This window comes from Zalophus californianus, chromosome 15 (genome assembly GCF_009762305.2).
Source record: "Zalophus californianus isolate mZalCal1 chromosome 15, mZalCal1.pri.v2, whole genome shotgun sequence".
NCBI lineage: Eukaryota > Metazoa > Chordata > Mammalia > Carnivora > Otariidae > Zalophus > Zalophus californianus.
Window position 1 is genome coordinate 55,720,332 of NC_045609.1, and position 27,104 is coordinate 55,747,435.

The following is a 27,104-nucleotide window of genomic DNA, read 5'->3' on the forward strand; positions in this document are numbered from 1 at the left end:
TATGCTAAGCAAAAGAAGTACAGACAAAAAAGGTCACATATTGTAGGATTCCATTTATATGAGACGTCTAGAACAGGCAAATTTATATAGAGACAAAATAGATTAGTAACTGCTAGGAACCCAAGAGAAAGGGGAAATGGGAAGTGACTGCCAATCACTATGGGCTTTCTTCTTAGGGTGATGAAAATGTTCTGGAATTAGTGGTGATGGTTACATAAATCTGAATATATTAAAAACCACTGAATTGTATACTTTAAAAGGGTGACTTTTATGGTGTATGAGTTATATTTAAAATTTTTTGGTAGAGGCACAGAATAGTTTCATAGCACCCGGGCATGGGAATAAGCATATAAATGAAGAAATAGAGGGACCAGATTCTAAGAAGGACTTGTAGGCTGTTGGGAGTAAATTAGATGTCTCCTACGCCGTAATATAGGGTTGTCACATAAGTTTATTCCCCTTTAAGAAGCCCAAACTGGAGACCCTAAATACTCTAGTAGCTTTGTGGTCTGTTTTGGTACAGGCCTCTTTGGAGGCAGGGTTGCTGAATTCACATTAACATCTACATAATGGACTCTAGTGGGAACCATGCCATCAGCTTCCCAGCTCCCAACTCCCCCTGTGCAGAATCTCCCTTGTATAGAAACACTTCCTCCTCGTTTGGTAGTAACTGCTACAAGAACTTTGCCACTTTCCTCCAGGGAGGTAGGTTACTTTCAGGGTACTTTGGAGTGGGCAAAATGATAAACCTGTCAGAGACGGCTTTTACAATTAGCATTTTCTGCTCATGAAGTAGGATTATTACAACTAAGTGTATGTTTTATTAAAAGGCAGTTCTAGATTCAGATAATTAATACATTGTGGAAAAAAACAGACTATCTCCCAGTTCTCTCTGCCTGGCTTTCAAGTCCTCATATAATGAGCTCACATGTTACTTACCCCGTCTTAGCACCTATTTTGCCCATTCAGTGTTTCTACTAGTCACTTTAGGATCCCAACCCTCTGGCTCCTGGTATCACCTCCACCCTTCCACGCTCCCTCCCAATCTTACCTATCCTGCTATGTTAGCTCCAATCCCAGGAAAAGAACCCAAGTACTTAGATTTGAATGCTATTGTGCTATGTATGAAAGGTTTTTTCCCCCCTCTTTTTAAGCCTCATGCACATAGATAAATAAATCATAAGGTGATCACATGTCAGCTTCTGTTGGTTGCTGGAATTAGTACAACAAAGCTCTCAATCAGTTTTATTTCTCTCACCACAATGGAAGGGAGGAAAAATACAGAAATGACTGGTAGGATCATTTGCTAGTAAAAAGGGGGGGCTGGGATTCCACATTCATTTTGGAAACTGACTAGAAAGAACTGCTCTCCTCACTCATGCTCCAGCAGAGTGTGGCCCAAGGGAGTGGAGAGAAGCCAGATGAAATCCTTAGCCAGCAGTTTTCTGTTCCCAACAGTCAGCTCCTCTTAAGTCCAGAGAGCATCTATTCCCAAGTTCATCCAGAGGACAGCAAGAACATGTTCCTTTCTATGCTGGGTCTAACTGTGCCTGTGAGCAGATGGATGAAGATCTTGCAAAACTTTAGTGAGGCATAACACCACCTGAAGGGCTGCAGGAAGGGCTCTTTGTGTTCTTCCTAGCTTGAGAAGAACCTAATGTGTACTTGGTGGTCTGCAGAGTCCTAAGCAGAGAGCCATGACAAAGAAGCTATTTTTATTGCTTTTCGAAAAATCCCTTCTTTCACATACAAACATTCCTTCAGTTAGGTCCTCTGTTATCTTAAAATACTCTCCTCTGGTCATGAGCAGGTATGGATCTACTTAGCCAAGATAAGTAGGCTGTCTCAGAACTTCCCATAGGGAAAATTAAAATCTGATTCTTCTTGTTTCACTTGGTTTCTAGCTTGAGAACTCCAAGTACTAAGAGACACAGGATAAGGATGGGAGAAGCTGAGTCTTTCTGAGAGTCTGCTCCTCTGCTGAATGCCACTTTGAAGGGAAAAAAGAAGTCGAATGGCAGTTTCCAGTCTATTCTGTGTTGGCCCCTTGGAGGATCTGGCTTCTGGGTAATGTCCACAAAGGTCACAACAGTTGTCAAAGGTATTTCTGTTACTTTTTGGGAATTCTGCAGGAAGAAAGTCCGTGACAGGTCAGTGCTTGGTACCCATTCATATAGCTCTCTAACTTGACTGTGATTATTACTTTCCCCGAAAAAAGACCAAAACCAAATTGCTCTAAGCAGGATATGCCTTTTTCTCATATTGGTCCTATGTAGTTCTCATTCTGTGATACACAGAAAATGAATTTCTTAGCAGCAGTCCATGACACTAGAACTGTGAACAGTTACACCTACCTAAAGCTGAAAGACTGACTCTAGCTTCCCCCAAATGGGGAGTTGGCTGATATCAGAGAGGCCAGATGGGGAAACTGTGCTGTTATGTGCTTAGCAGCTTTACCTTATCAAGTCCCAGAAGGCTCCAGGCTCTGAAGCAGCACACATGTGCAAATAGTAATGGCAATTCTATTCCATTTTCAATTGCAGAAAGAAATGTGAAACTTCAATGGAAAAACAAAGAAACTCCATAATGTAGATAAAATTTAAGCCCATCAGATTCACAGAATCTCGGGGTTAGAAAGGGTTGAAAGGTCAACCACCCAATTCAAGTCAAATGAAACATGCTCTGGGAAGAAGGGACCTCATCAAGCTGACTCAAGTATCTGATCTAATAATATGCATAGCTTTTGGTAGGTACAGTTGTAGCCTGATGACTGAGACAAGTTTATGTAAAATAAATTCCTTTTGTTCTGACTCTGTGCTTACCAATCAGACTTCTGATTATAATTTGACAGTAAATAACATCTTGTTGAACCATAAAGGAGTATTTTCTCCACTCAGCTTTGTTTACCCTGATGCTATATACTATCTGCTGTGGTCTTTGGCAACAACAAATACCAGGCTCTGGGAACACAACTTTGCCTGGAATAACCTTTCTAGGTACTTAAAAAAATGGGTATGGGGCCAGTGATGTGATAATCTTGCATGTCATATTAACTCTTTGGAATCTTTTTTTTTAAAACAGTGACATTCCTGAGGGACTTGGCACAGAAGTAATGTAACTTCTGAGGCACTGAAAGAACCACATGCGTTCCAGGACAGCCTACTTAGGCTAAGGCTGAAAAGGCAACCTTGACTCCAGCCAGGCATGGAAGATTGGCTGAGACTAACCAGACAAAGAAAATGGGGAGGACAGGCTATAACATGGTGGCAGGCATGAGGTAGGGACAGAAAGTGCTTACTGAATGATACCCCCTCAGTGTGATCAGGCAACTACCCCTTCCCCACCTCAACAAGAGATTGGACAATTTAAATAAGAGAAATTCTGGATTCAGGGACATTGGGCATAAAGAAGGGCAGAGTGATGTATGGAACTAAAAATAGGAAAATTATTCTGTATAATGGAATCTGTTCCCTCATCTAGCTCCAAAATGCTGACAGATGGCCTTATATCCATACCCATCAGTCAGGAATGACGGTCTTTTCTGGAGAAAATGATGAGTTTCAGCAACAAGTTCCATAACCCCAAAAGCAACTGCACCTAACTGCCCTACTATGAAGGCCACCAGTCAGCAAGTCTCATTCATGAGCACAGAGCTTTCAATTAGCTTAACAGCTTACTCTTATGTTGGACAGACAGCTTAGGGACTGCCAGATGTATGGGGGAAGCTTCTCACATTAAAGAGAAAAACTGTACCAAGTGAGCAGAATAAATAAGCTCAGAAGAAACAGAGAAGGAAAGAAAGATGAAAAGTTAAGATCTTTATTTTTTGTTTTATTTTTTTAAAGTTTTATTTATTTTAGTAATCTCTACACCCAAGGTGGGGCTTGAACTCATGACCCCGAGATCAAGAGTCATAAGCTCTTCTGACTGAGCCAGCCAGGTGCCCCAGATCTTTACATATATATAAAAAAGGATATTATGAAATGAAATAGAAAATAAGAGCTCTTAGATTTTAAAAATGGATAGTCAGAAAAAATCAGTAAAAAGGTTAAAAAAGAAAGGTGAGGAACTCTTCTAGAAAGAACAAAAAGGTAAAGAGATAGACAAAATGAGAGAAAAGAAAAGAAATTAGAGAACCAGTCCAGTGACCCTGTAACAGATTAACAAGAGTTACAAAAAGAACAGAGAAAATTGTGTGTGTGTGTGATTATTAAATAATAAGAACTGAAAATTCTCAGAGGTTTCAGAGTAAAAAAAATCCCCAAAATTGTTTGGTATAATGAAAAAAAGAATGCAGAAAAAAACCTACCCAAGGCATAATATTGCAGAAGCTTCAGACTCCTAGGAGCAAAAGATCTTAAAATAGCTTCTGAACAGGGTTCCCTCTTTCACTGTGTCTCTCTCTGTCAAATAAATAAAGAAAATCTTAAAAAAAAAAAAAGAACTTGAATGCACTTGCCAGGTCGCTGGATAATACTGAATGTCACTGACCCATTTTAGAATTTGTGTTTTAGTACCACATGAAGAACAAGGTTTTTAATTTTAAGTTCAGTGTGTTATACATAAAATCTGAAGATGGTTGAGCGTCTGCTTTCGGCTCAGGTCATGATCCCAGGGTCCTGGGATAGAGCCAGGGCTCCATCAGGCTCTCTGCTCAGTGGGGAGCCTGCTTCTCTCTCTGCCTCTGCCTCTCTCTCTCTCACTCCCTGTCTCTCATGAATAAATAAATAAAATCTTTAAAAAAAAATAGCTTCTGAACAATATTGAAAACTAGAAGACAATGGAAGAATGCCTTCAAATTGTGAGTGAAAATCATTTCCAATTTAGAATTCAATCTAGAATGCCTGGTCAAATGATCAATCATAATTGATACGATGACAATGATGATGGTTGAATAAAGCTATCCTTAGACATGTGAACTAAAGTAAAAATGTACTTTACATGTGCCTTCTTTTCAAAGAGGATATTAGATTTTGAGCTCCATCAAAACAAGAGAGTCAACCAAGAAAGAAAAAGTAGTGTCTAGCAAACAGTGAATCTAACAGAAGAAACAAGAGGAATTCCTAGGATGACAGGAAAGTTCCATAACAACTGGTGGGCAATACATAGTTTATACTACACCAGGTAATGGAGGTCACTATGAGGAAAATACATAGGAAAAAGTAGAATTGATAATATCTCATAGCAAGTTCAACTGTTTAGAAAACTGCATTGAGAGAAATTTTAGACATGTTGGAGAGGTTGAGACGTCTTAGCCCTTAGCTCAAAGAAAACTAAAGAAATGAAATATGAGGTAATTATTAATTTCAGAAATGAAAAATTTTGCAAAAATTTAATGACCTGGCTTAGCATATTTATATAATCATAATAATGAAACACTGAATATTGATTTAATATTTTGATGTAACTATATTGGGAGAGTGGCGGGAGGAGAGAAACAGGCTAAACTCATCTACTAAAATAGGAGTCAATAAATAACCTATAAATTCATGATTCAAGAGATAACTGTTCAATATTGCTTAGACTCAAGGCGATAGGGGATATCGCATATTTGTTAAGAGATCCTCTTTTCTGGTATTTTTTACTTTAAAAAACATATGTATGTATTATTTTGATAAATTATGCAATTATTAATCTGATAAATTATACCATTATCTAGCATTAGTTAAATCTGTAGGGGAACTCTGAAATATAAGGTAGGTTTCACAGTCCCAACAGGTTGTGTTGTCCTAACCCAAAGCAAGGGGGTTGGGCTTTTCTGTTCCTGCATCCTTCAGGCATTGATTAAGGGCCATTTGGGAAGAGGTATATTTCCAGGCACTTTACAGGCAAAGTGGGTTCTGGTAGGGTGAAGGCAGTCTTCCACAAAAGACATAACAAAACAAAACAGAAAGGGGAAGAAAACCTCAGGCATACCCACCAAATTAAAAAAAAGGAGAGGGTGAAAAACAGAAAGGTAACTGCAAAAAGCAAAATTACAGTTGGTAGTCAACAAGGTATCTATCACGTGTAGGATATAAAATAAATGAATGAAATGCCCAAACTGAAAACCTATCTATTATCCTTGACTCATTCTCTCTCAACTTCCACAGCCTAGCAGTCAGGTCCTATCTGTGACACCCCTAAATTTCCTGAACTCTGTCTACTTCCTGCAGCCCTCACAGCCCCCACCTGGGCCCAGGCTATCAGTATCTCCTGATGATTTCTCTAACAGTGTTCTAAATTTTACCTCAGTATTGCCCTATACCTTCCATAAGGGCAAGGATGATGTCTATCTTGTTTACCATGCATCATACCTAGAGCATCCACCATAGTACTTGGCACAAAATAGACACTCAATAGAGATTTTTTTTTGTTTTTGACAAATGAGTAGAGGTATTTTTGGAGATAGGGCACTAATACAAAGTAGCAAGAGATAATACAACACAAGGAAGAAAGTATGCCACAGCTATTTTTTTTTTTTTTTTTAAATATTCTACTTATTTGAGAGAGAGAGCGAGCAAGCGAGGATGAGCAGAGAGGAGGGGCAGAGGGAGAAGCAGACTCCCCGCAGAGTGGGGAGTCCAATGTGGGACTTGTTCATAGGAGCCTGGTATCACGAGCTGAGCTGAAGGCAGGTGCTTAACCCACTGAGCCACCGAGGCACCCTGCCATAGCTAATTAATAGTCAGCAATTACAGATCACTTTGACCCATTATTCTCCCCACAACACTGTAATTAGGATCCCTAAAGGTTGTTCTTCCTTCCTTCCTTATTTATAAATTAGTATTTCAAATTAAATGCTTTTTCTTCATATATTAAGAATATTGCCTCCATAGTTGTGTGGAGGTTTAGAACAAATACAATCTAGTAGACAGTCCACAATTAAAAGGAACCTGAGGGGCGCCTGGGTGTCTCAGTCGTTGTGTCTCTTCGGCTCAGGTCATGATCCCAGGGTCCTGGGATTGGGCCTGCATTGGGCTCCCTGCTCAGCGGGGAGCCTGCTTCTCCCTCTCCCTCTGCCTGCAGCTCCCCCTGCTTGTGTTCCCTCTTTCACTGTGTCTGTCAAATAAATAAAGAAAATCTTATAAAAAAAAAAAGGAACTTGAATGCACTTGCCAGGTCGCTGGATAATACTGAATGTTATTGACCCATTTTAGAATTTGTGTTTTAGTACCACATGAAGAACAAGGTTTTTAATTTTAAGTTCAGTGTGTTATACATAAAATCTGAAGACTCAAGTTTTTCTATTCGTGTTTTAAAAGTTATGTATAGGGGCACCTGGGTGGCTCAGTTGGTTGGGCAACTGCCTTTGGCTCAGGTCATGATCCTGGAGTCCTGGGATCGAGTCCCACATCGGGCTCCCTGCTCAGCAGGGAGTCTGCTTCTCCCTCTGACCCTCCCCGCCTCATGCTCTCTCTCTTTCTCTCTCTCAAATAAATAAAAAAAAAATCTTAAAAAAAAAGTTATGTATAAAAGTTATGTATAAGCAAAATTAGAGAATTCACTCTTTAATGAATGTGTAGGAAGAATATTGGAGAAAAAAAAAACCCCAACCCTCAAAGTCTGGTCATCTCATTTCTTTTATCAAAACAAACAAAAGATAGACAGCCAAGTCAGCACATTTCTTTTACTGTGGATCTGGTTCTGTTATATATGGTTGATTTAATTTATTTCTACCTTAAACTATAATATTTTATGTTTATTTCCGAAATCACTACCAATAATTCTGTTTTAACACTTTGTGGGGTTTAGGGGCTTTGTTTCAATCCAGCTTACACGCAGCAAAATCCTTTGTCCCCAAATATGATTTACTTTTTTTTTTTTTAAAGATTTTAAAGATTTTATTTATTTTACAGAGAGAGAGAGCACAAGCAGGGGGATCGGCAAGTGGAGGGAGAGGGAGAAGCAGGCCTCCCGCCGAGCAAGGAGCCTGATGTGGGGCTCGATCCCAGGACCCTGGGATCATGACCTGAGCTGAAGGCAGATGCTTAACCATCTGAGCCACCCAGGCGCCCCAAATACGATTTACTTTTAACAACATGAAAAGTCTGGATTAGGTTTTGTTTGGCTTTGGTAATAATAAATACACCTAATATATTACTATTATTACAACTTTATAATCACAAATTTTAAAACATTATATATTAATTCTCTATGTCCAATCATTACAAATGAAAAGAAAAAAACTATCATTATTAGAGGAAGAGCCGTGGATACCATCTCTTAGATTTACGTTTTTGTAGCTGCACATTTCATGAACTAGAACAATCCATCTTTGCTCAAGTATATAACTCATAACTGAGCTCTGAAAGCTCCCTATTCTACATACAAGAACTTTGTTAGATACAGGTATTGCAAGTATTTCCCCTTAATCAGTGCCTTTCATTTTCATTTTCCCTGAGTATTTTCATTTTAGCTTTTATTGAGGTATAATTCATACACAATACCATGTATACATCTTCGGTGTTCAGTTCAATGAGTTTTGACAATTGTATATGCTATACAGACAACACCCAAAACAAGATCTGGAATATATCCATCAATTCAGAGGGTCCTTTGTGCCTCTTTCCAGTCTATTCCCTCTCTCCCAGAAACAACCACTTTCTGATTTTTATCACTAAAGATTTATTTTTGCCTGTTCTTAAACTTTGTTTAAATGGAATCTTAAAGTGTTATTTGTGTGTGTTTAGATTCTTTCATTCAAGACAAATGTTTCTGAGATTCATCCATACTGTTTTGTGTATCAGTAATTCAGTGTTTTGTTGTGAGAATTCCAATATGTGAATATACCACAATTTACCCATTCTCCTGATGATGGATGTTTGGGTTGTTTCCAGTTTTGTGCTATTATGAATAAGGCTGCTATGAACATTCTTTACAGGTCTTGTTTTGGATATATGTTTCAATTTCCTTTGGGTAAATACTCAGGAATAGAAGTGCTGGGTCACAGGGAAGATGAATATGTAAAAGACTAAATGGTTGTAACATTTTTCATCCCCTAGTAATGTATGAAAACTGAGATTTCATGTTATCAGTCCTTTTGATTTTAGTTGTTCTAGTAGATATTCTATTTAATTCCTTGTAGGTGGTATCTCATGGTTTTGATTTGCATATCGCTGATGACTAAAGACGTTGAGCACCTTTTCACATTTATTGGCCATTTGTTTATCTCCTTTTGTATAGTTATCTGCTCAAATCTTTCCATTTTCAGTTTGTTTGTTTATTTATTTTGGGGTCCTTGCATTATTTATTTGTAGGCATTCTTTTTATATTTTGGATATTAGTATTTTGTCAGATAATGCATTGAAAAGTATTTTCTCACAAATTATAGCCTGCATTTTCATTTTCAAAGAGGTGTCTTTTGATTAGCAGATATTGTAAATTTCGATAAAGACCAATTTATCAAATTTTGTTTTATGGTTTATGATTTTTGTTTATCTAAAAAATATTTACCTACTTCAAATTTGCAAAGATATTCTCCTATATTTCTTTTAAAAGTTTTGTGACTCTGGGTTTCATATATAGGTTTATGATGCCAGCTTAAGTACTTTTTGTGTATGGAGTCAATTCATTTTTCTCCCCAATATTTATCTAGTAGTTCTAGTTTTATCCAGTTATTTTAGCACCAACTGTTTTTTAAAAAGTCCTTTTCTCGTTGAATTGATTTGTGGATCTATCTTTGGACTCTATTTCTCCTCATTGGTCTATTTGTCTACCTTTATAACAGTACCACACTGTCTGAGATTTAGAGTAGATCCTGAAATCAATAGAATAAGCCCTCCTTGGGGCACCTGGGTGGCTCAGTCGTTAAGCGTCTGCCTTCGGCTCAGGTCATGATCCCCAGGTCCTGGGATCGAGCCCCGCATAGGGCTCTCTGCTCGGCGGGAAGGCTGCTTCTCCCTCTCCCACTCCCCCTGCTTCTGTTTCCTCTCTTGCTGTGTCTCCTCTGTCAAATAAATAAATAAAACCTTTAAAAAATAAAAATAGAATAAGCCCTCCAACTTTGTTCTTCTTTTTCAAAGTTCTTTTGGTTAGTCTAAGTCCTTTGCATTTTCATGTAAATCTTAGAATCAGGCTGTCAATTCCCACAAAAATGCCTGCTAGGATTTTCTGGGGTTTGCTATTCATTCCATATATCCATTTGGGAACAGATATCTTAATGTTGAGCCTTCTCCATGAACACAGTATATCGCTTCATTTCTTTAGGTCTCCTGGAATTTCTCTCTGTAATGTTTTATAGTGAACAGGCCTTTTGCTCTTTTGCTAAATTGGTTCTTAAGTATTTTATGTTTTTTCATGCTACTGTAAATGAAACTGAATAAATTCATCTTTAAAGTCACATCTAGTTATTTCTAGTGACCTTAAGAAAGTTTATCACACAAGCAGTAAATCATAATGTAAAAAGTTAAGACTATTGATAAGTAAAACTGAGAAATAAAAACACCATTATTTCCACCTCTAAGAATACCACTACTAACATTTATATCTTGACCTATACACAGACATGCATGTGAAATCATATTGTGCAGACTGTTTACTAACCTACTTAAAAAAAAAACCTCTACCTTTTCCTGTTAATAATATTTCTTTCTAAAATATAGTTCATACTCAAGCTTCCCAACTATCCCAAAATGTGATTTACATTTGTCCAAATCAGAATCCTATGCAAAAAAATGAACTGCATCTGACTGTTTTATTTATGAGTCTCTTTAAATCTAACACAATCAGGTATGATGATTTCTATTACGATGATTAGAACTTACTTAACTATAAAGCATACTGTAAAGGCCCATGTAAAGGTAATTTTTCCTCATGTAAGTACATGATCTTTAGGAAGTTAGGTGATATCTGATATTGACACTATAACTTTAGGAGAACTGATGATTTAAATAAAGTGAAATTAAGGAGAAAAATAATTTCTGGGGAAAAAAAGAATTCTTTATGTACAATATTCTGCTAGATAATGTACGCATTATTTTTCCATGTTTTCTTAGGGCCAAACATATATTTGAGGGAGAAGCCAATGAAAAATTACAAATTTCCTCAGTATTTTAAAGATGTCAATGAAATTATCAAGATTTTCAAATGAGTCAAAGAGAACAAATATGTTAAAGAAAAAATGTGGTTAAACATCATGTATCAGGGAGATATCTCAAGTGGTTATATATTTTAACACATGGAACAATGAGCATAACTTTCACAATTCTTAACAACAACAAAAAAAGGTAAAAAGAGAACAACCCAGTGAACTAAGTAAAGTTCTTCTATAAAGGCTATTAAGAACTATAGAAGGGGGTCAAGTACTTCTATAGTCTTATCATTCATTAAGAGATAGAAGCAAACAGTGGTTGACTGACCCTTGAAAAAGGAAGCCTTTAGTGACAAACTTTACAGACTGTCACAATGACCCAATGGTGGTGATCCAATCCAGCCACTTCCTAGCCTTTTCCCTTATAGCGATTATTTCTAAAATCAGTAAATTTCATTCTTATTTTATTTAGTCTTCTTTATCTTTTTTAGTATAGTTCTTAGTCTGGCTTTAAGAAATCAATAAATCCCTTGAAACTATATAAAGAATATTGTGTGTCTGGGCATTTTTCTAGTAGGTGAATAGCTTCCAACAGATTCTCAGTGGGGTCCATAAGATTAAAAACCACTGTGACAGATTGGGAGCTAGACTGGCAATCATTCTAGCATATGCTATGATTGATATATAAAACACTGCCAACCCTCAGTTATAATGAGTAAGAGGAATTATTAAATAATATAATTAGCTTTAAAATGTAGTCAGAGATGCATTTTCTAAAAGTGTCTTTCAAATTGCAAATTGTGACCCATTAGAGTCTAGCATTAAACAAAGAACAGAATCAACAATAGAATAGACAATATCACACAGTGCACTGCATAAAATACTGTTTCCTAAAACTTTTGTTTCAGCTTTATATATGTGTCTGCTATAATGTGGGTTGTATTGCAAAATATATTTCTTACCATGGGTGATGGCCAACAAAGATTGAAAAATACTTCTCTAATGCCTGCTTATCTCTTGGTTTTTTTGCTTTAAACCTTCTTGATATGCTACTTCTATGGAAATTTGGAACCAAAAGAGTTATGATGATAAAAATAATGATGATATGATAAGCAATATTTACTGAGTATTCACTATGTGCCAGGAAATATGTTTTACTTTTATGATCTTATTTAATTTGTATAATCCAATGAAATATTATTATCAATCTCCATTTTATAGATGAGAAAACTTAGATTTAGAGAAATAACTTGATTTAGACCTATGTCTGACTCAGCACCCATGCTCTCTAAACTGCAAAAAAATAGATCTCCTAAATAATCTAAAAAGCTTGATAATCCATTTAAAGATAAAGATGAATTGAATATTATAATTCTATAAAGGTTCAGAGCCTTGATCCTGTGATGCTACATTGTTCTTGTCACTCACTTATTGTTTTGGTTTTGACTGATCCAGAATATTCTGCAAAAGTAGTTGTTTCTTTCTAGAGATAATTTTCTTTTTAAATTAAAAAAGTTTCTATTCAGGGGCGCCTGGGTGGCTCAGTCTTTAAGCATCTGCCTTCGGCTCAGGTCATGATCCCAGGGTCCTGGGATCAAGCCCCGCATCGGGCTCCCTGCTCAGCAGGAAGCCTGCTTCTCCCTCTCCCACTCCTCCTGCTTGTGTTCCCTCTCTCGCTGTGTCTCTCTCTGTCAAATAAATAAATAAAATCTTTAAAAAAAAAGTTTCTATTCAGATAGCAGACATATTGTATTTTATTAATTCCCAAATTTAAAGATCCCTTTAAATGCTCAATTAGTACAAAATTATAAGCAGCAAAGTACCATGTGAGTAAATCCTATTTACTTCATGGGTTTGTTGTGAGGATGCAACATTTATTAAAAAAAAAAAAATTGTAAAAAACACTACCAGTAGCTATCACAAAGTAAATGACAATAAATATTTAGCTATTATTATCATACAAGAAGACAGGGAAGTCTACACAGTGTTTTGCTTAAATTCTTCCCTGCTTTGTAGTTTGTCCTTGGGGACTTTCCAAAATTTTGCTACTTCACTTTCTATAGTGAGAGGAATTTAAAGTGTTTCTAAAGCAGCATCTGTACAATGAAGTCATTCAGACAGCTCAGTTCAAAATTTAACTGACCACCTAGCAGCTTCATCCCAAGGGTCATAAACACAAATGCTTACCACTCTAAAGATATAACCTCAATGAAAGAGTGGGATGGCTAAAGGTGAGTAGGCATACGTTGTGTGAAAGGGGCACTCTATTTAAAAGTGGAAACCACCATTCAGTGACAAGAGATTTTATGCCATGCAGGACTGCAGGATCACTATTGCTAGATTTTCAAGAGAAGTCAGAAATGTGGATGTCAACATGAAATTTCCTCATTTTTAAATGTGGCACAAATTTAAACAAAACAAAACAAAACACTGTGGGCAAAACGAAACAAGTGTACAGGCTAACTCTAGCCCACAGCCTACAGTTTGCCACCCAGCTTTACTTTTTTTTTTTTAAAGATTTTATTTATTTATTTATTTGAGAGAGAGAATGAGATAGAGCATGAGAGGGGAGAGCGTCAGAGGGAGAAGCAGACTCCCCGCTGAGCAGGGAGCCCGATGCGGGACTCGATCCCGGGACTCCAGGATCATGATCTGAGCCGAAGGCAGTCGCTTAACCAACTGAGCCACCCAGGCGCCCAACCCCAGCTTTACTTTTATGCCATCACTCAGATACCAAGCTGACTGACACAGCCTACGTGAGACTGCTGTCAACTATGGCCAGTGGGTAGGGAGAAAATCATAGAACATTTATCTTCTTAAAGTTTAACTCTTCTTTTCCCTTTATAGAAGCTTTGGGAACATGTACACTAGCTTTCTCAGAATAGTCTCTTGCTATTCTAAGAAAAAAATTTCACAGGAAGTCCTGAGAAACAAGCCTGTGTGGATAAAGGTTTAAAGTTAAGAACAAATTTGGGGCGCCTAGGTGGCTTAGTCATCAAGCGTCCGCCTTCGGCTTGGGTCGTGATCCCAGGATCCTGGGATTGAGCCCCACATCGGGCTCCCCGCCTGCTTCTCCCTCTCCCACTCCCCTTGCTTGTGTTCCCTCTCTTGCTGTCTCTCTCTCTGTCAAACAAAAATAAAATCTTAAAAAAAAATCTTTAAAGTTAAGAATAATCAAAATATAAACACAAAGAAAAGTGAGTATGTTTATAGGACTTCAGGAGAAAATTTCCAATCATGACTGAAGAAGTAAAAAAGTCTTTCAATACAGATGATAAGTCTCTTTATTATAGAAATAAATATTTGTATTTGCTTAACTTTTTGATATGACACTATTGTTTCACAACTCCTTTTATGTTTATAGGGGCATGGCAACTTTCATGAGGGCAAGTTTCTCAAGTCAGCCCTTAAGGTGAAAATTTTTGTATAGTCAAAATTACCTTTGTACATCCTTTAAATTGTCATAAGTAAAGGCACATGATTTTGTATATCCCATACCACTTCTCAGTAAGTTCAACACAGTTAATTTTTGCTCCATGATTGGAATAGGTACTGTCTTGTTATGCATGAATGAAGTACAGCTGAAATTCTCAATTGTCAACCATTCAGGCCAGTTAGATGTGAATGACTGTAAAGTGTGATTTTGTAGAGGGGGGAAAACACACCCAAAAAGCTAACCTCTACTAAGTATTAGAATAAGATAATGATTAAAATATCTACATAAGAGAGAGGCACTGGGTCGCTTCCACGCCTAAGAGAACCAGAGATTCAGAGAAAAAAGAATAGTCCTGTGGGTATCTTCGCAAACTACATAGGTACTTGCAAATAAAGATACAGTTTAGAAAAATAAAACAACATATTCAGTGTAGGATCCGTAACAGATTAAAAGAGTCTTACAGAAATAGTGCTATTTTATTCAGTAAACCAATACAGAGAAAAAATGCAGTGCTCTCACTAACAATTTCTGGTAACCTGAGTTTTAACACCACTTGTAGGCAAAGAGAGCTAAGGTACTCAACCCTGTTGTAAGAAGGAGCTAAAGATATTTTATTTCTGGCCTACATATAGTCTCTAGTTTCTTTTCTGGGATGTAAATGCAATGACATATAAGTAATAATTTCAATTAGTTTTAATTTTCATTAAAAGTTAATAAACTAGCATGCAATTTATATGTAAATCAGTTCACTGGGACTTAACCATTTGTTTTCACAATTCTAAAGCTAAGGATTAGATATTAAAATCAAGGCAGATGTGTTAAAGGTGAGTTAACACACATCATAAAAAACAGGTATATGTTTACTACATAGTAAAATTATTCATTTTAATGGAGTGCAATCAATCAAGAATTGATGACTACAAACTAGCCCCAGCATTATCTTTAAGCAATCAACAGGCTCAGAGACACTGATAAGTATGTGACTGCCACACTGAATGCACAGTTATGGAAAATGTTTTCTGTAGTTAAATCAACTGGTATAGTAACACTATTATGATAATTGAAAAGAAATTAACCTATACTATAGCCTGGTTCAGGAAATTAGAAGAGAAAACAAACTGGGGAAAAGGATATAGATTGTATTTATCATGACAACATGCTAATTTCAATAACCAGGCAGGTAGGATTGACTTAAAAGCTGTGTCAACTCACTAAAACCAAATGTTGGCTGGTAGCACAAATTGGCTCTCATTGTCAAAAGCTTATCATACAGCTTATAAGACAATCTAGCATTGCAAGATAAGCCACTGCAAGGTGAGCCATGACTTACCTTTATGGACTGGCACTGGTATAGGAACCGGGCTCCTGACACATGAGCTTGTGGGTTGGACTGGAGGCCTATATATGCCCACAATACCTGGATCTCCAGGGAAACTGGTATGACACAACGCATAGCCTGTAGAAGGGTAAAGAAGCATCTGCTTGAATTGCTGATGGTTGCCTAGTCAGTTACCATGCATTAAGTAGCCACTGCTTCTTAAAACATTACATATAACAGAGAAGGTAATATGACTTAGAGAAAGAACACAAAAGTTCACAATAGATCATACTATTGTCTTAGATCTTAAAAAATTAATATTCTAAAATGGAAATGGGAAATGACTAACATAGAGATTAATAAAAATGTGAGCTCACGTACAATGGCTGTAAGAAGTGCTCTATGAGTGGTGCATAGTCAGTGTTGTGGAATGCCAGACGAAACAGCCACTTCTGGTTAAGGATGGCTTCATGGGCCTGGGATGAGTAATATGTGACTGGAAGGAATGGTGATGATAAAGGAAATTCAGGTAGAGAGATGGCCTATAAAAAGGTGTGCAAGTAGAACAGCACATGATGCCACAGAGGGACATTCATTGATTAATCTGAATAACAGTGACTGAGTGTCTTCTATGTGCCAGGTGTGATGGAGGCACTGGCCTTGAGCAGACCACTTGAGTGAAGCAAAGGATTTGGACACGGAAGCAGTGAAAGGTTAAGGAAGAAATTTCAGGATTAGATTATGACATCCAACCAAGCAGTCTGACTCCAGGAGGATTAATTCTAAGAGGTAAGAAGGATTGATGGAAGTGAGTTACTATAACTTAGCACATACAAACTATCCTCAAATATGCCTTATGCTTTTCCAGCTTCATACGTTTTTGTAGTAAAGCTCAGACACTGGCAATAACATATATAAACTAGGAATGGGGAAGACAGAACATATTTAAGTTTACTTTATTCAGGAATTATCAAACTGTTTTCCAAAGTGGCCGCACCATCTGCAGTCCCATCAACAATGTCTGAGGGTTCCAGTTTCTCCACATCCTTGACGACACTTGTTGGTGTCTATCTTTTTAAGTATAGCCATCCTAGTGGGTGTGAAGTGGTATCTCATTGTGATTTTGCATTTCCTTAATGGCTAACGGTGTTCAGCTTTTCATGTGTTTGTTCCAAATATTTTTAAACATCTTTCTTTTCATTTATTCTACGTTAGGAATACTTTTCTATGTTGACAAATCTTCTTTGAAAATGTGATTTTAAAATATAAATAGTAGGTTAAAGAAAAAGAAAAAGAATAAAGAATAGTTCCAGTATAATCTCAACCTTGCCACTAACCATCCTCTTCCTACTATGCTCAGTCACAATCACCCCAAACCACAATTCCTTTGTAGGGCTATATTGGAGGTTTAAGAGAATTCAATTTGACTTCAGTTGCCCAAAGGCTGGATCAAGTACATGTGTTTACTTATCCCTCCCGTCTTCTTTTTTTTTTTTTTAAGATTTTATTTATTTATTTGAGAGAGAGAGAATGAGAGATAGCACGAGAGAGAAGAGGGCCAGAGGGAGAAGCAGACTCCCTGCTGAGCAGGGAGCCTGATGTGGGACTCGATCCCAGGACTCCAGGATCATGACCTGAGCCGAAGGCAGTCGCTTAACCAACTGAGCCACCCAGGCGCCCCTCCCTCCCATCTTCTTAAGAGGAACAAAGTGTATAAGGAATAAAGTCATAATAGTGCTGACAAAGGGAAAAAGGGCACTTCCAAAATAATTGCTAAGGAGAAAGGCCTTTTGAAGTCTGAACCAAAACTCAAAAGTTAAAAAAAAATAAATTGGTATCTCTCACAATATAAAAATCAGTGTCTGCATGGCAAAAAAACAAACCAAACCAAACCAAAACAAAAAACCCAACAGAAATGAAGTCAAAAGACTAATGACAAACTGGGAAAAAGTATCTACAAATCATACCACAGAAGATTTGTATTGATTGTATTTCTCAAGATCCATTTCTCAAATTTGCAAAGATTTCCTATAAGACCAGTAATTCAATAAAAACAAGCAAGGAATATAAATAGATAATAGTGAATAAAATACAAACTGTTCAACCATATATCAAAATATAGTGAGAGAAAAATAAAACTATACTGGGATACTATTTTTCACTTATAAAAAAAGATTAAAGTTTCATAACACAGTGTTGATGAGGGTAAAGGGGAAAAAGCAGTCTCACAGATGAATGATGGGACTGGATATTGTATGTATGGGGAATAAATTGACATTATTAAAATTTTAAATGCACATACCTTTGATCTAACAATTCTACTTCTAGAAGTTATCATATAGGTTTATTCTCTCATGTACAAAATGGTGCCTGAGCCAGGTTACAAAATGCCACATTGTGTATAATAGCAAAAGACTGAAAACAAACTGAATGTCCACCAAAAACTCTGGCTAAATGAATTCTGGTTCATCCATGTAATGGAATACTATGCAGCTATATTTCCCAAAGAATGAAGAAGCATATTATGTACTGATAAGGAACAAACTCTAAGATCAAGTGAAAAAAGGAAGGTGCAGAGCAGTGTTTATGATATTATACCATTTGGATTAAAAAAAGTACAAGAGTATTTACTTGTGTGAGCATGCAGGATCTGTGGAAGGAAAAAAACTAGTAATTTCAGTTGCCTGTGTGGAAGGGAAGAGCTGTCTGAGAGATTTTTATTTTGTACTTTTTGAATTTTGAGCCAAGTGTATACATTACTTATACAGAAAAATAAACAATTGAAAATTAGAAAAGAAAATTAAAGGTATGGCTGACTACAGTGAGGAGATAGGGGGTAGGCAAAAGAGGAAGAAGACAGACTAGCACAGCAGATTTACTTATTTCACCTGGGTTGGAGTCAAGAGATACACCTGTTGGCACTGATCTAGGAGGCCACCAGGAAAAGTAAAAACAGAAACAGCTACGTGCAGTTCCTTCCAGGGCAGGGGTTGTTGAGATTTTTACTTTGCATTTAATACCATTATACATAGTTTGAATTTTTAACCTGTTAATGTATTTTTATTAAATGTAAATACGTAAACTTTTATAATAGAAAGAACACAATTTCAACCTGAAAGAATCTATGCTGACCAAACATTCAAGAGTATAAGAGAATATTTGAAATATATATGAAATAAATACATTTATTTTTCTCTTACTATGAGTAGGTTGATTTTGAACCACAGAACAATCTCTACCTTCAAATTTTTTTTCCAAGGAAGGAAAATAAGTTAGGTATAAACCTAACCTGAAATAATGACTTTAAATGGGCATGATTTCTTGTACTCTTCCTTTTATGATAACTACATTATCTTCCTTCTATGAGAGTCCCATCATCTCTAGAAACAGGGCTGGTTTTAATTCTGATATCCATAATTTACACACAAAACGGGAAGTGAGTTTTTGTGAGAACATGTATTTCTCTCCTTACTGAAACACTGCAGTTCCTGCTGAGAATCCTCGTCCACTCTCTCTTCTGGGCTGGGACAGCATTACCAAAGATGGCAACATGTTCTGGGCTGGTCTTTCCATGAAGAGTCTCATAAATCTCCTGCTGTAAGTGGCTGCAGTCCACCTTTTTCAGCCTGAAATGAAACACCACGGAGGCTGGAGTCCAATGCTAACGTATTAATCCAAAGTTTAAAAATGATATTATAAAATAAATTAGAGGAAATAATCCTTATTATTAGATATAGAAGACTGTCAGAAAACTTTCAGCAATATTAACATTACTTAGATTATAAAACAACTCCTAACTAGCGTTGTCATTCAAAATATAAAAGTTGTCATATCAACACACTCCCTAGAGAGACAAAATTGTGGGAAATGATGTGGAAGCAAAGAGTTACCTGAGCTTGCATCCAGATACTGCATTCACTCCAAATTGTACTTCATATCTCTTAACAGAGCAAATTCCATCACCCTGGCTCTGTAAGAGGGTCATCTGAGGTAGAAAGCAATGGTCAAGGAGAGTATAACAGAATAAAAAGAAGGCAGATTGGAAAATTTATGCTCTTATTGTTTCCTTAACACTATATTTTACCAATGTCACGACATTGTTCAAGTCACAAATACGTTTTTTTCTCTAGTAATTAAAAAACACACAGAGACAGTAACTATTTTCCCAAAAAATGGCTAATCACATAGCAGTATAAAAATGTTTCATTAAAACAAACAGAAATGAGTCACTATCCTTACCTTCATCAGTTTAACACATTTTAAAGCCTTTGGTAGCAACAACTTTGAGAACATAACGTATTAATGGTTCAGTAAAGAAAGTCCTGAATACCTAAAAAAAATCAGAGGACCTCAGAATTGGGAAACCCAAAAAATCAGTAGCCACAGCTTTTCTCATTAGGCTGTAACAGGCTACACAGCTCCAGAAAAAGGATACAGAGTGACTTATATCGCCAGTTAGGGCCAAAAGTGGCTTCCCAACAATATAGCCAGGATTCCCACTTCTAGGACCAGTAAGAGAAGCAGCTGTCCTCTGTTGAAAAGCCTGCAGAAAGAGTGAAGGAAAGTCACCTACAGAGAAAAGCATGCTCTCACATCTTCCACTGGTTGGCTTCATCCCCTTCTTTATGGCAATGCAGTAAGTTAGCTACACCAAACAATCTGGCTCCCTTCCACAGTGGAGCATTTTGTGGAAGTTTCTTGCAAAACTTCCGTGTTTTACTTTTTATTCACTAAAATAGGTGCTGAGTGATCTGAAAATTGAAATTCACTACATGCTACTTCTACCAAGGATTACAACCAAGGATCGACCAACCCTGTTTCTCAAAAATTACCATCAGTGGACGCTATGTTCAGCCTGGCTGAAATGAAAGGAATTTAAACATAATTTAGAAATATCTTTTAATTAACTACAGATGTTCCAGAGATAAACTGAGAGACATGAGACTTGGTTGATCACTTGAGGGCAGAGTGGAGAAGAAACAAGATTCTGCTGGGTTCAAAAAGAAGAAAGAAGTAGAAGAAAGCCAAGAGATGGTGATCAAGATTGGAAAGTCAGATTAAGTGGGAAATGAGTAAAATGCTGTCACATTATATTTTGACATGTTCACAAATATATACAAGTAAAAATTCATTGTAAGTATATAAACTCAAATAATGCAGAAATATAAAGAGTAAAAGTGAAAAACAAACAAAAATCTGCTGAATGCCCAGAAATATGAGGAAAGATAGTTAAAGAATTTCTGTGGGAGGTAGGCTGAGTTTATGATTCAAAGTGACTATTTAAAAAAAGAATTTGGATTTGAGACTAAAGTCCTGCTTCACTGGGGAGCCAGATAATCTGAGAAAATGTTACTGAATAAACAGCTGAATCTCTGTCATTTGTAGTTAAATTATGAAATACGAAATGTTGAGGCCTCAACTGACAGACTGAACTAGGCCTTCATGTTCTTTTTTTTTTTTTAGGCTGGTTGTAGAACCCTAGGCCTTCATATTCTTAATCTATTTTGCATGTATCACAGAAGCACGGGCACTATTTCTAATCCAGTATTTCCTCCCCTCTCAATCCCCTATAGCAGAAGGGCTCTAACCCTGAAGCGAATGAGAAAGTGTTGTTGGAAGGAAGTGCCTGGCTCGACAGTCAGGTTGGTTTGTCCAAAACTGACAGAGACTTTCTGGATTCCAAAAGTCCCATTGGTCTCTATCTCATAGATGACCTGAAATACAAAAGTAGAATTAATAAAAATTATTTAATGGGCCAATTATACAGAAGATTTTCTGTCTTAATAAGAGTTTTATTATAACTGAATGAGGGTACAGCATAGTGACTAGTTTATTGTATATTTGAAAGTTAAGAGAGTAGATCTTAAAAGTTCTCATTGCAAGGAAAAATGGGTAACTGTATGGTGATGAATATCAACTAAACTTACTGTGGTAATCATTTCACTATATATGTGTGTGTATATATATGTATATATGAAAACATCATGTTGTACACCTAAAACTAGTGATATTATATCTCAATAAAAAAAATAACTGAATGAGGGAGACTACACAAGTAATCTTAAAAATGCCAAACACAAATACCATGAAAAGACAGAATTCATAATCTATCTACACATGCAAAGAGACCGGATAGAGCTCTTTGGAAGCGTTCATGGGAGAAGTAAGTTTATGGTAAGGATTGAAAGGGAAGAAAAATGAGTTTTGAAGGTGTGCAGAGGACGTGAGTAGAGAGGGAGCATGGAATGGACACCCGGTTTACTTGGCTCTCCCAATGTCTGAGGATGAATGAAGATAATAGCTGGAGATGGAATTCATAAGCAATTAAGGTAACCTTAGATTTCTGAGCAGTCTTTACAATGATGTTTAAGGTAATTCTTCCTTCTGTAGGGTGATCAAAAGGGAGAATGGAGGAAAAGAAGTTTTTCAGATATTGATTTTGTCAACAGAAGAAAATGTGGTAAGAACTGTAATAAACCGCAAGTGGGTAAAGAAAGAGGAGTCAGAAGTAATCGTAATCTTTTGTGCATGAAATACTGGAGGATCGTAGTAATGGAAACTGAAATATGGTAGGGAGGAAGGTGATGGGCTCAATTCTTGACATGTTAAGTTCCATGCACAAAAATTCATGTGGGGCTGGTCTGGTACTTAATGCAAGATGAGGCACCTCTGGTAATGTAGATCAACAAACATCAGTCTAGAATCTAAGGTTAGCGTCCTTACCTGGGAAACCACATTCTGACAAGTGTTTCCAGACAAGAGAGGAGAACGAGCTTGTGAGATAAGGGTTACAGGAACCTGGAACTAGCAAGGGAAAGAAGCAAATCAACTGAAATTGAAAGCAGTATTTTCTCTTCTAGCTACATATTATGCTGAAATGAGTATTTTTTATTTTTGACCACCTTCCTCTTTCCTTCCATTGCCAGCTTACAGCTTAAGATCAAAAATCATTTTAAATCAGCGCTTCTCAAAACATATTTCTCAGAACATTAATTCCACTAGATATAAAATAAAGGTTCTGTGGTCAAATAAATTTTACAAATTTTTTTGTGGTTTTTTTTTTTTAAGTTTTTATTTCCTTTAAGTAATCTCTACACCCAGTGTGGGGCTTGAATTCACAACCCCAAGATCAAGAGTTGCAAGCTCTACTGAACCAGCAAGGTGCCCCCAAATACATTTTAGAAATATTATATTTGGTATTCCCCTCTTAGAGAGTACCAAGTCCCTTTAGCACATTAAAGACTCTAAGAAGTCCACTCTAAATATAGTATTTAACTTTACTTAACCCAACGTTTCCCAAACTTATCTAACACCTTATGAATTCGTATTTCATGTGATGCTTTTTAATCATATAGAACATACACAGGAAAACAATGTTTTAGATTCACACTTAAGAGTTTGATACATTGGGCACCTGGGTGGCTCAGTCGTTAAGCGTCTGCCTTCGGCTCAGGTCATGATCCCAGGGTCCTGGGATCAAGTCCCACATCGGGCTCCCTGCTCAGCGGGAAGCCTGCTTCTCCCTCTCCCACTCCCCCTACGTGTGTTCCTGCTCTCACTGTCTCTGTCAAATAAATAAATAAAATCTTTAAAAAAAAAAAAAGAGTTTGATACATCACACATAGATTTCCTTTCACAATTACAGTCTAGGTTGAAATTGCCTCAGATGCAAAGGGACCAAATAGTCTCCTTCCTTTTCCCTGATAAACAGTGTCATACCTTCATATTCTGCAGATCAGTCATACCTTTTGGAACCTAGAAAAAGAGAATAGCAAGAACCGTGAGTGTGCATACACCTGAGAGAAAATCTCCAGGAGCTTGTGGTTTCACGTGTGGGGAGGAAAAATCAACATATTAGAATGATTCTTCTTTTCTACCTGACTCTTCTTTATACTAAAATGCTATGAGTAAAGCTGAGGGGAGGTTGGGCTATGACACACCTACTCTGAGCAGAGCTCTACTGAACAGCAAAAGCAAGAGGTTTTGGTGAAATAGTGAAATGTCATCCCTTGCCACCCTCCTAAGCCAATCCCATTATCCAGGAGGGTAGAATCTCTTATCCTGGATATAACCCTCAACTCTTTCATCTTTCTTCAGAGGGTAGGGTTTCTGGGCCCTCTGTTTTTTATGTAGTTTTTAGCCATTCTGACTTTCAGTTCAGTGCTTTATCCACCAACCCAAAAGCAGGAAGCATGTGGACATTATATCCACAACAGTGACAGTGGGGAGGAAAGGGATACCACCTTCAAGACTGAGAAGTTATAGTAAGAGGCAGCATTGAGGGCTGGATCCAAGGTGCAGCTACTTGTCAGGTTCTTGAAGAAACGAGCACAGGTTGTACTTTTACTCTCCAGGAAACCTTAGAACACAAAGAATTAAAGGAGTGATAAAAGAAAAAGCCTATTTTATTTTTGTGAAAAACAATTTTTTTTAGTTTTTTTTAAGCGATTTCTAAGAAAGCTTATTTTATGTTTTCTTAAAAAGATTTTACTTATTGATTTGACAGAGAGAGACATAGCGGGAGAGGGAACACAAGCAGGGGGAGCGGGAGAGGGAGAAGCAGGCTTCCCGCGGAGCAGGGAGCCTGATGCGGGGCTCCATCCCAGGACCCTGGGACCATGACCTGAACCAAAGGCAGACGCTTAATGACTGAGCCACCCAGGCACCCCAGAAAGCGCATTTTAAATGGAACAAAAACGCTGGCACTTCTGTTTTGGACTCACCTGCAGGATTGCTCTCAGCACAGAGCCCCCCAGCTCCAACTCCTGCAGGCTGCCTCAGCAAGCTGATTACAGACCACTTGGGGAAGTAAGTCAAAATGGGGTCCCCAGCCTGAACAAAGTATAGTAGAAATTTACTGAAAGTGAGATTGGACTAAACTCCACCAGAAAAGAAAAAGTAGAAACAAAAATTAACTCAAGGGCTTGTGAATGTGCAGAATACTGTCTTCTAAAAGAGCTTAACAATGGTTGACCCAGTTGCAGGGGTATTCCTTAAAGATACCTGGTCAACTGTCAGCCATGAGGGAAAAACCACACCAAACAATCCCATCCCTATCCCCAGGCTCACCCTGTAATGAGGTGGTGGCAACTTGGTTTGGAATGTTGAAGTGAATGATCCACTTCCAAACTCTGTAGCCAGGGCCTCGAAATGGGTTGCATTGACCTTTTGGAGCTTCTGGAAATAGTTTAATTTTGCTAAAATGTTTTTTAAAAGATAAGGGGTTTAGATAAAAGAAAAATATTTATTTAAAAATATCTGGCACGAAAGTAACTGCTTTTAAAAAGTATTCTTATTGGGGCATAATACATACACAGCAAAAGTTTGTAAATGCACTCATCTTAAGTGTAAACTCAAAAGAATTTTTACACATTGCTATACTTTTATTCCTACTACTCAGATTAAGTTATAGAACATTTTCCCAGAAGACTCACAATCAATAATACTCCACTTTTAAAGATAATAATTCTGATTTTTATCACCTTCTACTGCATGTATAGTCTGTTAAAAGAACTATTGTTTTATTATTAAGATCTAAGGTAAGAATATGGCCAATGAATGCCAGGCAGTTCCAAGTCCCTGATGCCAGGAATGTGAGTGATTAGCAATTTGTGATGAAAACAGGAGTTCAATAATGCTCACATTTGCCCCATACCAGATTAGTCTCTAGCACAATAAAATGGTACTGTTTCTGTTGGAACATGGCAAAGTTGGAGATAACATTAAATTCGTCCTCTCCTTCCTGTTTCTTCTAAACTTCAACTGACCAGTCCTAATAATAATGTTTCCATCTCTCAAGTATATGAATTTGTTATGTTTCCCTCCTTTCACTTCAAATTTCTACATTTAAAATTTCAGACACTCCAAAGAGGTATATTCTGTAATAATTCTATAATTTATATTATAACAATATAGAAATCTATTCAAGTTCCTGCAGCCATCTCCTTATGGCTAACAAGGATGACTGAAATTAAAGTTCTGTATGGGTTTTCTGTTCCACAGCCAAGAGGGAATAAGAAATTGCAAATGTTCACAATAAGAGAGAGGGAACAAGTAGAAAGGTAGAAAAGGGCAGATGATAGAAATTCAACAGACAAAAGAAAAGTTCAAAAACAAAAGTTCAAACACAAAGCCAATTTTCAACAAATGTTAGGTAACAAGAATAGCCAACACATCTCTACTCACAGTTGTTCACATGGACACAAAACTGCCTAATTCCACTTGAATCCATGAAAACTCTTGAAGGAAATGGGGAATTACTCCTGAAGATAAGAGAGTTGTCCACGCACATCCAACTTGAAGATCTGAGAGGAAATAGGAATGAAGAACAGATACATTTAGAAGCGGAGGGTTAGGTCCAAAAAGGTGCTGCATGGATGTCAGTCAATGCCTAAGAGAGGGCTCCTTGGCCAGCCACAGGCCAACACAAAGGTCCTATTCTATTGGACTGCTCTGGTCTAGAGAATTCGAGGAGGAACTTCACTCCTGGGAAAAACCAAGGTAATTCCACTTATAGAAATGGAAGTGGGGGCTGAAGGCAGGAAAGATAACTCTTCCTACTTCCAAATATGACCTATTCTAGGGTCCCAGTTTTCTTAGGATTCAACCGGCATATGGCAGCTCACCTCACGCTGCCTGGAAGGCAGAAGGAGAAAACCGTCCTCGGATGGAGAAGATAGCAGTCCTTGTCGCAGCAGCAATTTATGTCGCAGGTACCAGGGGTCAAGTCACAGACACAGATCGGTAAGACTATGAAGATAAAGCAGAGCGAACGGGATGAGGATCCCAAACTTCCAAGCGCGAATTCCCCTCTTCCGATAGCCCCACTCCTCACTTTGTGGAAATTCACTTTGCTCACACAATTTTAGATCCAAGTCAGTGGTTTCCATCCCCACATCTCCTCTCCTAACCTGGGAAGAGGTCTACGGTCCCATTCCCAGGTGCAGAGGGGGTCACGACCATAGGGTCCACCGTAGAGATCCCAGACACAGGCCAGGGAGTTTCAGACCCCTCCGAGGACGACTGAAGGGTCCCGCCCGGCGACCCTGGCCCCACGTCCGAAGGGGTGGGCACATCCCCTGACGGGGAGAAAGAGGGCTGAGGCCAGATGCCCTCGGGGACCATCAGGAAGAACACCTGCAGTAGCGCGAGCTGCGAGGTGCACATGGGGCGAGATAAACACGGGGAAGTCAAGACCCCCACGAGTTCAAAGCCGGTTTCAGCGGTCGCCAGGCGCTTCGCGAGAGGGTGGATGGGAGGAGTCGCATCTCGTCTGACGTCATCCGCATGCATCTGCTCATTGGCTCAAGGCGATGGCTGAGAGCTCTCCAGCCAATAGA

The 27,104-nt window shown here is 37.8% G+C and overlaps 1 protein-coding gene across 3 annotated transcripts; it reads right to left on the reverse strand.

The window, feature by feature from the left end:
• On the reverse strand, positions 1–27,085 carry TCTN3 (tectonic family member 3). 3 transcript variants are annotated; one of them, XR_003519959.1, is made up of 15 exons: positions 26,676–27,085; positions 26,391–26,514; positions 25,951–26,069; positions 24,835–24,962; positions 24,489–24,597; positions 24,009–24,124; positions 23,485–23,520; positions 22,489–22,569; positions 21,354–21,479; positions 20,201–20,308; positions 19,656–19,750; positions 19,238–19,391; positions 15,778–15,903; positions 4,310–4,403; positions 2,017–2,126 (listed from the first exon to the last, which is right to left on the reverse strand). XR_003519959.1 is itself a non-coding variant. In XM_027594483.2 (14 exons), the coding sequence occupies exons 1-14, from the start codon at positions 26,652–26,654 to the stop codon at positions 1,890–1,892; spliced, it is 1,590 nt and encodes a 529-aa protein (XP_027450284.1). In that variant the 5' UTR covers positions 26,655–26,749; the 3' UTR covers positions 1–1,889. The 3 variants fall into 3 exon arrangements, 2 of the variants coding, with proteins under 2 accessions (XP_027450284.1, XP_027450272.1); XM_027594483.2 differs by lacking the exon at positions 4,310–4,403 and having other exon boundaries at positions 1–2,126; positions 26,624–26,749; XM_027594471.2 differs by lacking the exon at positions 4,310–4,403 and having other exon boundaries at positions 2–2,126.
• Between the last annotated feature and the right edge of the window lie 19 nt (positions 27,086–27,104).